We start from the raw sequence: 16,123 nt of genomic DNA, 5'->3' as shown, positions 1-16,123 counted from the left end.
AGTAACATGGTAGTGGATTCACATCATCCATCATGACTTACTCGAACATTACAATACTGCTCATTACATAGAGAGCTGTCCCAGCACTCTTTACAGGGCAATGTATAGTGAGTAGATACTGAGCAGAAAAGGGAGTGTCAGGAGGGGACAAAAGCAGTCAAACAGGATGGTTACAAGGAGGGTTTTGAAGGCAGGGAGGGAAGTGGCAAGGGTGAGATGTTGAGGGAAGGAGATCCACGTGGCAGTGTCAAGATGGCAGAATGGGTGGCCAACAATGGTGAAGTGGAAGGATTGAGAAATGAGCTGGTGTTGGAGGACTGAAGAGTGCACACAGGAAAAAAGGGCTCAAGTTGAACATGGAGAGTCAATGGCATGGACAGATTTGAAAGCGAGGATGAGAATCCTAGTAAAATTCATTCTCTGAGATATGGGAAGCCAGTGGAATTTAGTGAGGACAGGGATGATGGAGATGTGAGCTGTAATGCAGCTGAGGACGCAAATGATGGCATTCTGAATGACATGTAATTTATGTTGAGGCACGGAGGCTAGTAATGGGAGCATTAGAGAGTCCAGAAACTAGGTGGTAAAAAAGTGCACTGGGGTTTCTGTGGTGGAAAGAAAGACTTGCATTTATATAGCGCCTTTCATGACCTTAGGACGACCCAAAGTACTTTACAACCAATTAAGTGCTTTTGAAGTGTAGTCACTGATGTAATGTAGGGACTGTTGCAGTGGAGGGGGAGAAATTTGGCAGGGGTGAGTGATGTTGTGGAGGTTAAAAATGAGTGATGTTGCAGGAATACACCAAGGTTCCGCACATCTGAGTTAAGACTGAAGTAGCAACTGGGGAGTAAGAGTGAGTTGAGGCCTGAGGCAAGTAGGTGTTTGCAAAAGATATCTTTGGTTTTGCTGATATTAAACTGGAGGAAGTTTTGGCTCATCCAAGTCTTAATGTTGGATAGATAGTTGGAGACGATGGTAACAGCTTGGGGTTGATGGGGGGAGGTGGTGAGGTAGAGCTGGCATCATCAGAGGTGGATACCTGAGGCAGTAATGAGCAGGGGGAAAGGTTGGGAGGCAAAGGCAGCTGATCTCAATTTTAAACATGAAAATGTCCATCAGTTCCTCACATTTGGGGGTAAATTTTAACCCGGAAGAACGGGTGGATTGGGGGCAGGGGGGCAGTGAAAATAGTTGGTTTTGGGAGTGAGACCGCATCCTGGCTCCAACCCGCCAACTTCCAGGTTTGATCCCGACGCATCTGGGTCTGCGTGTGCTTCTGGGACCCGGAAGTCTCGCTGGCTTTTATTTAAAGAGCCAATTGAGGTACTTAAACTAGTTAAAGATGTTAAATTTTTGTGGTTTGAACTGCACAAGCCATTTTAACTGCTTCTGAACATGTCATCCGTGGCCTTTGAAACACGCCATGGAAACGGAGGCGAGTTGCAGCCGGCACCCATTTGGACCTTTAAACCAATTGACACACGTGATGAAAAGGTGAGTTTTTGCAGCAGGGCAATCAGTTCTCTCAGACAAACGTTTGGCTAGGAGTTCTTTGTGTTTAGTCTGAGATTTCTTTCTTCACAATGAGAATTCTTTTGTTCACACATGTTTACCTACATTTTGGACCCACACAAACTGACACCATCAGGATGGGGGGGCACAATGGATTTACTCAGCAGTGGATACAGCAAAGGCCCTGACAACATCCTGGTTGTAGTGCTGAAGACTTGTGTTCCAGAACTAGCCGCATCTCTAGCCAAGCTGTTCCAGTACAGCTACAACACTGGCATCTACCGACAAAGTGGAAAATTGCCCAGGTGTGCCCTGTCCACAAAAAGCAGGACAAATCCAATCCGGCCAATTACCACCCCAACAGTCTACTCTCAATCATCAGCAAAATGATGGACGGTGTCAACGACAGTGCTATCAAGCGGCACTTACTCACCAATAACCTGCTCACCGATGCTCAATTTGGGTTCCGTGAGGACCACTCGGCTCCTGACCTCATTACAGCCTTGGTCCAAACTGGACAGAAGAGCTGAATTCCAGAGGTGAGGTGAGAGTGACTGCCCTTGACATCAAGGCAGCATTTGACCGAGTGTGACACCAAGGAGCCCTATTAAAACTGAAGTCAATGGGAGTCAAGGGGAAAACTCTCCAGTGGCTGGAGTCATACCTAGCACAAAGGAAGATGGTAATGGTTTTTGGAGGCCAATCATCTCAGCCCCAGGACATCGTTGCAGGAGTTCCTCAGGGCAGTGTCCTAGACCCAACCATCTTCAGCTGCTTCATCAATGACCTTCCCTCCATCATAAGGTCAGAAATGGGGATGTTCGCTGATGACTGCACAGTGTTCAGTTCCATTCGCAACCCCTCAGATAATGAAACAGTCCGTTCCTGCAGCGAGACCTGGATAACATCCAGGCTTGGGCTGATAATTGGCAAATAACATTCACGCCAGACAAGGACCATCTCCAACAAGAGAGAGTCCAACCACCTCTCCTTGACATTCAACAGCATTACCATCACCGAATCCTTTGCCATCAACATCCTGGGGGTCACCATTGACTAGAAATGAAACTGGACAAGCCACATAAATACTGTGGCTACAAGAGCAGGTCAGAGGCTGGGTATTCTACGGCAAGTGATTGGCCTCCTGACTCCCCAAAGCCATCTACAAGGCACAAGTCAGGAGTGTGATGGAATATTCTCCATTCGCCTGGATGAGTGTAGCTCCAATAACACTCAAGAAGCTCGACACCATCCAGGACAAAGCAGCCCATTTGATTGGCACCCCATCCACCACCTTAAGCCTTCACTCCCACTACCACCAGCGCACCGTGGCTGCAGTGTGTACCATTCACAGGATGCACTGCAGCAACTCGCCAAGACTTCTTCGACAGCACCTCCCAAACCCGCGACCTCTACCACCTAGTATGACAAGGGCAGCAGGCACATGGGAACAACACCACCTGCACATTTCCCTCCAAGTCACACACCATCCTGACTTGGAAATATATCGCCGTTCCTTCATCATCCATGAATGAATAAAAAAAAACCATCGGCAGAGCAGTGGCACACCTGGCTGCTCGTGCTGCCACTGAGTCACTCATATTTGATAGACTCTTATAAGGAGATCTGCGAAGTGAAGATAGTGAAGTTCTCAGACCACCTGGAATGACCACCACCACCACCCCCCGTTTGCACGAAACAGTCCAACAACTACACATACAGCCAATATAAACACGTCCAATGGGTGTCATCAAGTCCTGCTGTTCATGATGCGGCACATGCAAGGGCGCTGTCATGAAAGGGACTCAAGAATGGACAAGACGTGGCAGTGGTGGTGACAAGTATGATATTTACTGTGAATATAAAAAAAAACAAAGAAATGAAAAACATGGCATTCTGTCAGACACCCTTGAGCATACCCTTGGTGATCACAAAACCTTCGCCTTCCTCTTCCTTCTACTTCTATGGGGTGCATCCCTTGTGGCTTCAGCAGAGATAGTGGCAGGTTGCTCAGGTCCCTGTCCTGACTGCTGAGATGCTCTCAGCCATCGCCCTCTGGGTTTTGGAGCCTGTGAGGGCCCCGCCAAAGACTGCTCCACTTGTACCTGCGAAGGGGAAGACTCGGCTATTGGGAGAGGAGGCAGCATTGCAGGTACCGGGTTTGGGGAGGGGGCAACGGTGAGATGTGGGAGCGCTTTGAATGGAGTCCCCACTTCGATATCCCTTTTCGCCATCATCCCCCTCCTGGGCCAGGGCCACATCATTGCTACCACTGCTGGACAACAGCTTGGAGGACATCGGTGATGTCTTGTAAGGTCAGTGCTAATGCATCTGTCTGCCTGTTTAAGGCAGCAGAAAGTTGACCACTCTGAGTCCGCACGGCCATTGTCAAGGCCTGAATGGACTCATTTGTGAGCCGTACTTGAAGCTCAATGGAGGCTAGCCTTCTCTCCATCGCAGATATTCCCGCACTTACCTTCACCACCAGTCCACTAATGCTGGAGGTGGACTCCTCCATCCTTTCCCCTGTTGTGGAGAGTAAGCGTGGCATGTCTTACAGTATGTCGGAGAGGTGCATCTGTACCTCAATCATTCTCCTTCTCAACAATGGCCCCCGGGGTTCAGCATCAGTTTCTAGCTGAGCAGAACTTGGAGAGGAGTGCACCCCCCAACGTGGACTCTCCACAGCTGCCCCTTTCACCAGTGTCTGCTCGTGCTCACTTGTGTACGGAGAAATCACCAGGTGAGAACCAAAATAACTCTCTAATAGGACCCACTGAGGTGTGAGTATCTGCGCTGGTGCATGGCTTGTGCCTCTGAGGAATCGTCCTCTTCCATGGCATATGCCTCTTCAGCACTCCTTGAAGGTCCTGGAAGAGAACATACAGCAATATTAAGAATCATCGCAGAAATGATGTTGCGATGAGCATGCTGAGATGTGCCTCAGGTCAATCATTGATAACATCAATTCATGATGTGTGTGAAGGATGTTAAAGTTCTGTCACCAGCCGTTTGTGGGTTGCCAGTCTTGTCAACTCCGACGACCAGGCATTCAACTGCGTAGCTGAGATCTAATGCCTCCTTCTCCGCCTCTGTCAGGCCCACAGCCATCTTCAGCCAGAAGTGGCGAGTGGATGTCCATCTCGGCCTCCTCCCGATATCCCCACCATCACAGAAGCCAGTCTTCAGCCAATTCAATTCACTTCACTCCACGTGATATCAAGAAACGGCTGAGTGCACTGGATACAGCAAAGGCTATGGGCCCCGACAACATCCCGGCTGTAGTGCTGAAGACTTGTGCTCCAGAACTAGCTGCGCCTCTAGCCAAGTTGTTCCAGTACAGCTACAACACTGGCATCTATCCGACAATGTGGAAAATTGCCCAGGTATGTCTTGTCCACAAAAAACAGGACAAATCCAATCTGGCCAATTACTGCCCCATCAGTCTACTCTCAATCATCAGCAAAGTGATGGAAGGTGTCGTTGACAGTGCTATCAAGCGACACTTACTCACCAATAACCTGCTCACCGATGCTCAGTTTGGGTTCCGCCAGAACCACTCGGCTCCAGACCTCATTACAGCCTTGGTCCAAACATGGACAAAAGAGCTGAATTCCAGAGGTGAGGTGAGAGTGACAGCCCTTGACATCGTCAGCATTTGACCGAGTGTGGCACCAAGGAGCCCTAGTAAAATTGAAGTCAATGTGAATCAGGGGGAAGACTCTCCAGTGGCTGGAGTCATACCTTGCACAAAGGAAGATGGTAGTGGTTGTTGGAGGCCAATCATCTCAGCCCCAGATCATTGCTGCAGGAGTTCCTCAGGGCAGTGTCCTGGGCCCATCCATCTTCAGTAGCTTCATCAATAAACTTCCCTCCATCATAAGGTCAGAAATGGGGATGTTCGCTGATGACTGCATAGAGTTCAGTTCCATTCGCAACCCCTCAAATAATGAAGCAGTCCGAGCCCGCATGCAGCAAGACCTGGACAACATCCAGGCTTGGGCTGATAAGTGGCAAGTAACATTCGTGCCAGACAAGTGCCAGGCAATGACCATCTCCAACAAGAGAGAGTCTAACCACTGGGTCAAAATCCTGGAACTCCCTTCCTAACAGCACTGTGGGAGAACCTTCACGGCACGGACTGCAGCGGTTCAAGAAGGCGGCTCACCACCACCTTCTCAAGGGCAATTAGGGATGGGCAATAAATGCCGGCCTCGCCAGCGACACCCACATCCCATGAGCGAATTTAAAAAAAACTATTTGTGTAGGCCCCCCTCCCGTCCTACTCCTTTCCCGTACATTTTGCGCACTCTTCTCCTACAAGGGGAGAAAGAACAAACGTGTGAGTGGGTGAAGATGACATGATCTCCCAATGGACGCATTGCTTTGAGTGAGGCTGACAATGAAGCAGATGCATCAAAGGGTGACTATCAGACAGATTCATCACATTGCATCAGGATTGGGGTAAGTGGGATTGGTGGGGTCACAAATTGGGAGGTGAGGAAGTGCACAGAAAGAGAAGGTAAGTTAATGATAAGACTTAAGTGGTGAGCAGTGATGTGATGGAGTAGGCTTGGCAAGACAGAGTGAGTGGGGGTAAGGTGCACCGCAGGATGTAGGTGAATCAGTAACTGTATTCACATTTCCTGTCCTGGTTAGGTCATTAAATCGCTTCCCGCACTGCACTCACAACCTTGCCACCATGCTTCTGCTGCTCAGCTCCTCAGCCAGCTCTGGCCAGACCTTCATGGTGACAGAAGCAGGGCATTTCCTCTGATTAGCCGGGTATAGTATCTCCCTCCTGCTACTGACACCAGCCGGTAACTCCAGAGAAGAGTTGCTAAAGCTGGGTGCTGCCTTACACCTGTGATGCTGCTTCTCTACACATTCCTCCTTTCTCCCTCAAAATCCATGCTTGCAATGGCCCTTTAAATAGGAGTAGGAGTAGGCCATTTGGCCCTTCAAGCCTGCTCTGCCATTCAATATGATCATGGCTGATCCTTTATCTCAATACCATATTCGCACTCTCTCCCCATACCCCTTGATGCCTTTTGTGTCTAGAAATCTATCTGGCTCCTTCTTAAATATGTTCAGTGACTTGGCTTCCATAGCCTTCTGTGGTAGAGAATTCCACAGGTTCACCAATGTCTGAGTGAAGAAATTTCTCCTTATCTCAGTCCTAAATGTTCTACCCCGTATCCTGAGACTTTGTCTAATCCCTTTGATATTTTCTAAGTGTTCTGTTATCACATCCTTTATAATAGACTCTAGCATTTTCCCTACTACTGATGTTAGGCTAACCAGTCTGTAGTTCCGTTTTCTCTCTCCCTCCTTTTTTAAATAGTGGGGTTACATTTGCCACCCTCCAATCTGCAGGAACTGTTCCATAATCTATAGAATTTTGGAAGATGACAACTAATGCATCCACTATTTCCATGGCTACCTCTTTTAGTACGCTGGGATGCAGATTATCAGATCCTGGGGATTTATCGGCTTTCAGTCCCATTAATTTCTCCAGTACTATTTTTTTTACTAGTACTAATTTCTTTATTTCCTCCTTCTCACCAGCCCCTTTGTTCCCTAGCATTTCTGGGAAGTTATTTGTGTCCTCTTCCATGAAGACAGAACCAAAGTATTTGTTTAATTGCTCTGCCATTTCCCTGTTCCCCATTATAAATTCTCCCGTTTTTGACTGTAGGTTACCTACATTTGTCTTCATTAATCTTTTTCTTTTTACATACTTGTAGAAGCTTTTACAGTCCACTTTTATGTTCGTTGCAAGTTTACTCTCATACTCTATTTTTCCTCTCTTAATCAATCTCGGTACTTTTTTGCTGAATTCGAAACTGCTCCCAATCCTCAGGCTTGCTACTTTTTCTGGCAACTTTATATGACTCCTCTTTGGATCTAATACTATCCTTAATTTCTTTTGTTAGCCATGGTTGGGCCGCTTTTCCTTTTGTGTTTTTGTGCCAGAAAGGAATGTATAATTGTTGCAATTCATGCATTCGTTCTTTAAATATTAGCCATTGCCTATCCACCATCATATGCCTTTTAGTGAAGCTTCCCAATCTATCATAGCCAACTCACTCCATATACCTTCGTAGTTTCCTTTGTTTAGATTTAGGACCCTAGTTTCGGATTGAACTACTTCGCTTTCCATCTTAATGAAGAATTCTATCGTGTTCTGGTCACTCTTCCCTAAAGGAGCCCGCACAACAAGATTATTAATCATTGCACAATACCCAATCTAGGATAGCCTGTTCCCTGGTTGGCTTCTCAACATACTGGTCTAAAAAACCATCTCATACACACTCCAGGAATTCATCTTCCACAGTATTATTGCTAATTTGGTTTGGCCAGTCTACATGTAGATTAAAGTCACCCATGATTACTGTAGTCTAATTTCCTGTTTGATCCCATCCCCTACATTACCACTACTGTTTGGAGGCCTATAAACAACTCCCACCAGTGTTTTCTGCTGCTTGGCGCTTCTCAACTCCACCCAGACTGATTCTACATCTTGATTTTGAGCCAATATCCTTTCTCACTATTGCTCTGATTTCATCCTTTACTAAACGCCACCCCACCTCCTTTTCCTTTGTGCCCGTCCTTCCTAAATATCGAATACCCTTGGATATTCAGCTCCCAGCCTTGGTCACCCTGCAGCCATGTCTCTGTAATTGCTATTATATCATATTCGTTTACATGTATTTGCACTGTTAATTCATCTACCTTATTACGAATGCTTCGTGCATTCAGATACAATGCCTTCAGATTTGTCTTTTTAACATTTTTAGACATCTTAACATTTTTTTGTACTATGGCTCTATTTGTCTTATTACCATTTTTTCTTACCCAGACCCTATATGTTGTCTTTTGTTTGTACGCTCTGTCCCTTCCTGACACAATCTGGTTATCCTTACCCCAATCACTTTCCTGCACTGCTTTTTTGTCTTTTCTCTTTAGCGTTCTAGATTTCTCTCCACCGGGACCCTCCCCACCCCCCCCCCCCCCTCTCTTATTTAGTTTAAAGCCCTATCTACCTCCCTAGTTATTCGATTCGCTAGAACTCTGGTCCCAGCATAGTTCAGGTGTAGTCCGTCCCAACGGAACAACTCTCTTTCCCCAGTACTGGTGCCAGTGCCCCGCGAATCGAAACCCACTTCTCCCACACCAATCTTTGAGCCACACATTCATCTCCCTGATCCTATTGACCTTATGCCAATTTGCTCGTGGCTCAGGTGATTATTACCTTTGTGGTTCTGTTTTTTAATTTAGTCCAGTTCCCAGCATGTCATTCAGCTGCACAGTACGCCTGCTGCGCAGCTTGGAGACGCAAAACCCAGAAGTAACATTAAGGGCTTTCAATTTAGTCGCGATTGCTCAAAAAAATGCATTAAAAATTTTTCCCGGTTTCCCACCCGCTTATTGATCCCCCCCACTGAGATCCTGCTGCTAGGTTAACATTTACCCCTTGGTATCTGAGCTCTCTAAAATATCCTAAAGCACTTCACATACAATGAATTAATCTGAAGTAGAGTCATTATTCTTATGTAGAAGCCTTTTTGCACATAGTAATGTCCCACAAACAACAATGAGGTGAAATGACAAATTGATTTTTTTTTGAATGGTACTAAATTATAAGACCAAGGGTTAGAAGAATGTTTACCTGCAAAGAAGTGGATATGTAGAACATACTCCCAACAAAAGCAGTTGATTCTATTTCAATCAAAGTTTTCACAATGGAGCTGAAAACTATCTAGTTGGGAATGCCTCTGAGGATTATAGAGACAAGTACTGACCAGCATGATTATGTAATATATGGAACACATTCCTGTGATATTGGAACCAGGACACTGATCTGTGAAAAGTAGCTACTTAGGGTTAAATGGTGGAAATGTGGAGATGGATGAATATTCTGGAGTTACACTTGATGGAAGGATTCCATCTCCTTCTCTACTAGAAAAATGTTTTGAAATTTAACGAACTCTGGAACGTAGTTAATAAACTTTAACAACATTTCCCGTATTAACTTTTCACCCATCAATTCCATGCATCTCATCTTCATGTTTGTTGCATTTCTGGTGTCATAGGACCATTGGAAGAGCTGAGCTGGAATAACTGGAAATATAAGATATAGGTGGATTGCTGACTCCATCTGACGTGTGCTGTTTTCATCTTCCTAATATTTAAACTGACGAAACAAAAAATAATTATGCAATGGTTCTAAACAATTTAAAAACATGAAAGCTCAATGGAATGCTAGGACAATAGTTTGATCCAAGAATCCCACAGTGATTGCGTGCTGTCACCTGCGTCTTACGGGGGACCATTGAGTGGAGGGCGGGCATTTCCTACAAAAAGGCAGGAGAATCATCTTTTTCTGTACCTCTCTATGGCCTGTTTTATAGCTGCATTAGTAGAGGCCTAGGAGAAAGTCACCTGACTGTCATCTCCAGCTGGGGATGGTGCCAGGCACAGTGGAAACAAGAGAAGAAAATAAATCAATAAAACAATGAGTAAAAAACATTGAATAATCAACTACCCCCAAATAAACTGGCAAGAAGAGATGGGGAAAGGGGAAAAGGGAATGGAGTTTTTACAGTGTGTACAGGATTCCTTTCTTACCCAGTATGTAAAAAGTCCAACAAGAGAGGAATCACTGCTGGATCTAGTGGGAAATGAATGAGAGCAAATAAAAGAAGTAAGCATAGGAGAACATCTAAGCAATCGTGATCACAACACAATGAGGTTTAAAATAATGATTGAGAAAGACATAAGACAAAGACCAAAATAATAGATTGAAAAAATGCTAATTTTGAGGGGATGAGAATGGAACCAGGGAAGGTAAATTGGAAAAAAATGTTGACAGACAAAGAGATAGAACAGCAGTAGGAAATATTTAAAATGGTGTTCAATAGAGTTCAGGAGAAATATATTCCTCTAAAAGCAAGAAAAAAGTAGCTGAAAATTAAACACCATGAATGAATAAAGAGATACAGGTAAAATTGAAACTAAAAGAAAAAGGCATACTGTAAGTGCATAGACAATAAAGGAGAGGATGACAAAGTGGTTAGGAAAGAAGTAAAAACAAAATTAGGAAAGCAAATAGGAACTATGAAATTAAATTATCTAGGAATATAAAAAGGAATAGTATTCTACAGACATATAAATAACAAAAGAAAAATCAGAATAGGGATAGGACCACAAAGGGGTGTACAAGATAAACTCACAGGTAATGACAGCGAAGTGGCAGAAATATTGAATAATTATTTACCAGGGAGACTAACATGATGGGCAAAACATTAGAAGAGATCAAAAAATATATAAAAACATTTAAGGCAGAAAGGGAGGGGGGAGATAATTGATAAACTAATCAAACTTAGAGCGTATAAAACCCCTGGTCCAGATGGATTACATCTGTGAATATTAGAAGTTTGGGAGAAGATAGCGGTGGCATTAATACATATATATAAAAATTAATTAGAAAATGGAATAGTGCCAGAAGACTAGCGGACTGTTAATATTATTCCCATATTTAAAAAGGGAGATGGAACAAGTCCAGGGATCTGTAGACCAATTAGCTTAATGTCAGTGGTAGGAAAGATAATAGAATCTTTATTCAAATATGTAATGGAAAAACATCTAGAGAAAGAAAATATAATAAAGAATAGTCAGCATGGATTTCAGAAGGGAAAGTCATGCTTGACCAACCTTGTTGAATTCTTTGAAGAAGTAATAGAAAGAGTAAACAAGGGTAATGTAGTTGATGTAATATATTTGGATTTTCAAAAGGCCTTTGATAAGGTGCTGCATTGTAGACTCATGACTAAGGTCAGAGCAGGTGGAGTCAGAGGACAGGTAACAGAATGAATAGCAAGTTGGCTACAAAACTGAAAACAGTGAGTAAGGGTTAAGGATAGCTACTCAAACTGGCAAAAGGTGGGAAGTGGTGTTCCACAGGGATTGGTGCTGGGACCACTGTTGTTCACAATTTACATTAACGATTTGGATTCGGGAATCAGAAGTACAATTTCAAAATTTGTGCATGACATCAAATTGGGGGGTGTAATTAATACAAAGGAAGAATGCATCAAAATGCAAGAGGACATTAATAAACTTGCAGAATAGGTCTGTAATTGGCAAATTAATTTCAATATACCTAAGTGTGAGGTGGTGCATTTTGGTAGGAAGAATAAGGAGGCCACATACTACTTGGATAATAAGTCTAAATGGGATAGAGGAGCAAAGGGATCTAGGGGTACAGATACACAAATTACTAAAAGTAGCGATCCAGATTAATAAGGCCATAAAAAAGGCAAATCAAGCACTGGGGTTCATTTCTAGAGGGATAGAATTGAAAAGCAGAGAAGTTATGTTAAACTTGTGCAGAACCTTGATTAGACCACACTTGGAGTACTGTGCACAATTCTGGTCTCCATACTATGGAAAAGATATGGAGGCATTGGAGAGGGTGCAAAAAAGATTCACAAAGATGATACCAGAGCTGAGAGGTTATACTTATCAGGAAAGGCTGAACAGGCTGCACCTTTCTAGAAAAGAGAAGGCTGAGGGGTGACCTGATAGAGGTCTGTAAGATAATGAAAGGGTTTGATAGGGTAGACGCAGAGAAAACGTTTCCACCTGTGGGGGAATTAAAATGTAGAGGTCATAAATATAAAATAGTCGCTAATAAATCCCATAGGGAATTCAGGAGAAACTTCTTTACCCAAAGAGTGGTAAGAATGTGGAATGTGGTACCACAAGGAGTAGTTGAGGCAAATAGCATAGATGAACTTATGGGGAAGCTAGATAAGCACGAGGGAGAAAGGAATAGAAGGGTATGCTGATAGGGTTAGAGGAAGCTCGTGTGGAGCATTAACATCGGCATAGACAAGTTGGGCCAAATGGCCTGTTTCTGTGTTGTAGTTTCGATGTAAACTCCATAAATAAATAAAACTCTCTAACTAAACTGGGAATGAGCAGCTCAGCTTAACTGTTCGAGGCTGCATCCCCTTAAATCGTTATTTCTCTCTCCCTCCTGACACACACTCTGCTTTTCTCCTTTTCATACAGATGCACAAGAGTTGAGAAATCTTTGAAACATGTCTCCTGTGACGAAAGGTCATCAACCTGAAATGTTAATTCGGTTTCTTTCTCCACAGATGCTGCCTAACTTGCTGAGTATTTCCAGCATTTTTTGTTTTTACATCTGTGACATACTCAGGTAGGAATGATGTGGCATGTCTCCATGGATAAGACAGTTATTGATTATACTTGCTGAAAAGTTATCTGAAATGCAGGTTTACATAGTAAGTCCTATCAGCCAAATCAATATTAGACATAAGAAAGTTATACATCTCCTTGAATATTGAACTTAAGTGCTACTTGTCCTTCCATTGGTGGTTGGATTCTGAAACACTTATCTGAGAACCAGATAATCTCTGGCTATTTCATCTGGTTCCTCAGGGGTGTGAAGTCACAGTACAGCACAAAATCGTCCATAATTCTGCACTAAGCCACCAGTCTTACAGTAGTTTTTCTCTTGACAAAGACAATCAGCACATTTCATCAATAGTTCCATTCAATATAAACTTCATTTGGTTCCTTGCTCCCATGCTAATTATTTTATATTTATCTACAATTGATTGCAAATGCCATTATTGGTCCAGTTACCTAAAAGTTCCAAATTCTTCTGAATCTGGTTGCAATATTGCTCATAACTTTTGCAGTGCCTGTTTTGGTAATTGTGGAAATTTTGCTTATATATTAAAAATAGCTAGGATTCCAGGGCCAATCTTGAGTACTCAAGAACAGGGAGATTCTTTTGGTTTAACTTATATGATTTTAGATAAGTAGGGTAAATTCTTTTTAAAAATGTGTTTGACCCGCTATCTCTAGGGGAATCCCTTGTTTTACTGGCCGTGATGACAAATACGCATAACTGGCCAGATCTAGTCAGCGTAGTCAATTACAAACAGTTCTCCTGAATGGGTTTTCTTTGTTTCATGCCTTTGTTGAGAAATTAAGTGAGTCAGAAAACTGCATCTCACATCTACTTAAGTGATAAGAAATAGTTAACATTTTGATGGCCTGATCATGAAGCAGAAATTGTTTGATCATCAAAGGGAACAAAAAGCAAATAACTGCAAATGCTGAAAATCTGAAACAAAAAGAAAATGCTGGAAACATACAGATCAGCCAGCAACTCTGGCGAGAATAAACTATTTAACATTTCAGGTGTGGGCCCTTGATCAGAACTTCATTATGAAGGGCCTACACCTGATTCCACAGAAGCTGACTGACCTGCTGAGTGCCTCCAACATTTTGTTTTTGATCAAAGGAACTTGCGTCTACATCGAAGAAACAACATCCATATAAATTAAGGTTGGTCAGTAATTTCCAGTTCCCTGCTTTGCTCTGACCCTACTCATTGCTGTCCGTGGGACCTTGCTGTGTGCAAATTGGCTGCTGAATTTCCCTACATTGCAACAGTGACTACACTTCAAAACTATTTAATGGGCTGTGAAGCACTTTGAGATGTCCTGAGGTTGTGAAAGGCACTATATAAATGCAAGTTTTCTGTAGGATTGGACAGTGAGTAATGTCAAGAAAGGTGTATTATGATATTACCTACCCATCATTATTCCAGAAGGGATTTCTTCAGTTCCTTGATTTGGTAGCCATATCTAACCTAGACTGGGGCAAATTGGAGAAGACAGCTAAAACTTTTGTAGAAGAGCAGGAATCCTCAAAAAAGCTTGACCCTACTCATTATCAACTATTTAATTGTCCTGCAATGCCTATATCTGCCTAGTGATGGAATACTGTAGCTGTTTTTGTTATTAAAGAACATTTCTTATACCAGGACTTAATATTGTCAAGACTTGGTGAGTTGAGCTTATTCTATGCCAGGGTTGACCTTTTGCAAAGTTGAAGAGATATACCCAGGCTGCTAATCCTTCACAAGACTGTAGCAACACCCTGGAAATTGCAAATGGTTAAGCACACCTTCATATTAATGCAAGAGATGCTTTAGCTGCATCTCAGCATCCGATATCAATACAAAAAATCCACACATAATGCCAAGAGCAAACTTTCTAATGCTACCTCTTTCCCTGCTTTTGTACACATTGGTTAAACTCAATACTTAACAGTTGGGAAACCAGAGTTTCTAGAACATACATTAGGCTATTCAAATGTGTTATCTATAAGTATCCCAGTAAAATATCTCCAAGTCCATGTATATAACAATGACCATCATTAATTCATAAGACAACTGTCCTTGTTCCAACTGTTTCCAGCTATTGTTATGCCATATAATATGAAATATAAGGCAATGTCAGTGTCAATATGAAAATGTCACACTGGTACAATATTTGGTGCTCTTCTAAAGTTGAGAGTTAGGGCACAATAGATGGATCTTTCTAATTCTCTAATTAACCCATGCAATACCTCATCTGGGAGTGCTTGATGCTAGCAGTACAAAAACATGAAAGAAATATTAATTCACCAACAGGGGCATCCCTCACCATAAGCAGAAAAATCACCCTTAATTTTTATATGTATACACATATTATTTTATGCACACATAATCTATATTAAAAGTCTTGCATAAATGCACATAGCTGGCATTTGCCGTAAATGTCACATCAAAATTTGAAGTTTTCTTCCAAATATGATCAACTTCAAGAATCCTGATCCAGAGCTGTTCCGTTGTAAAAGTCCAGTGTGCAACACGTGCAATTGGTCACCAAAACCACTTTTTTTTTTGCAATGTATCCTAGAAAGGATACCATAATTGTAGCTATCTGAAAGCACTTGGGCTCAAAAACGCAAGTCCAAACTTTGTTTTCATTTGGAGAATTATGCATCATTCAGGAAGACCCAACTAGAATGGGCAGGTCATTTGGGAAGTTCAGATGACGCTCATAAATTATTTGTGTTTTAATCCAATGGTTTACAAATAGGTATTCATCAGTTTATTAATACACCATCTGAACCCCATGATCAGATAACTGCTGGTCACTCATGAGTGCAAAGTTCAAAACCATGAGATTTTTTTTCAGCCTGGAGGAATACATTCCCAATCAAGCTCTCTGTATACAATTCTGAGATAGGAATATAGGAACAGGAGTAGGCCATTCAGCCCCTCGAGCCTGTTTCGCCGTTCAATTAGATCATGGTTGATCTGCATCTTAATGCCATCTAACTGCCTCAGTTCCATAACCTTCAATACCCTTGCCTAACAAAAATCTATCAATTTCTGTTTTGAAATTTTCAATTGACCCCCAGCATCAACAGCTTTTTGGGGGAAGAGTTCCAGATTTCCACTACCCTTTGCATGAAGAGGTGCTTTCTGACATCATCCCTGAACAGCCTACCTCTAATTTTAAGGTTATGGTCTCTCCCACCAGAGGAAAGAGATATACCTTTTCACTGATTTATATTGGTTTGGGTTGGTATCTTCACCTACCGTCACTGTGTTTTTGGTAACAATTCTCATGTGGGCCAACATCATGTTGATATAAAAATGTTTTTGCAATATGTCCTTGGGATATTCTGTAAATTGTATATTTTACAAATCAAAACAAACACCAAGGTG

General features: G+C 42.7%; 1 protein-coding gene across 1 annotated transcript in view; it reads right to left on the bottom strand.

Annotated features, from left to right (window-relative positions):
* Window positions 1-4,626, bottom strand: part of ptch2 (patched 2) — a 145,669-nt gene extending 141,043 nt beyond the window's left edge. The window contains exons 1-2 of the mRNA XM_067989586.1: window positions 4,521-4,626; window positions 4,293-4,385 (exon numbers count right to left, since the gene is read on the bottom strand). Coding sequence (XP_067845687.1) covers window positions 4,293-4,385; window positions 4,521-4,626 — 199 coding nt within the window. The remainder of the gene's footprint in view (window positions 1-4,292; window positions 4,386-4,520) is intronic.
* Window positions 4,627-16,123: the final 11,497 nt, after the last annotated feature.

This window comes from Heptranchias perlo, chromosome 9, assembly GCF_035084215.1.
Source record: "Heptranchias perlo isolate sHepPer1 chromosome 9, sHepPer1.hap1, whole genome shotgun sequence".
Lineage (NCBI taxonomy): Eukaryota > Metazoa > Chordata > Chondrichthyes > Hexanchiformes > Hexanchidae > Heptranchias > Heptranchias perlo.
Note: the sequence above shows the minus strand (reverse complement) of the source record. Positions and strands in the feature narration are given on the sequence as shown.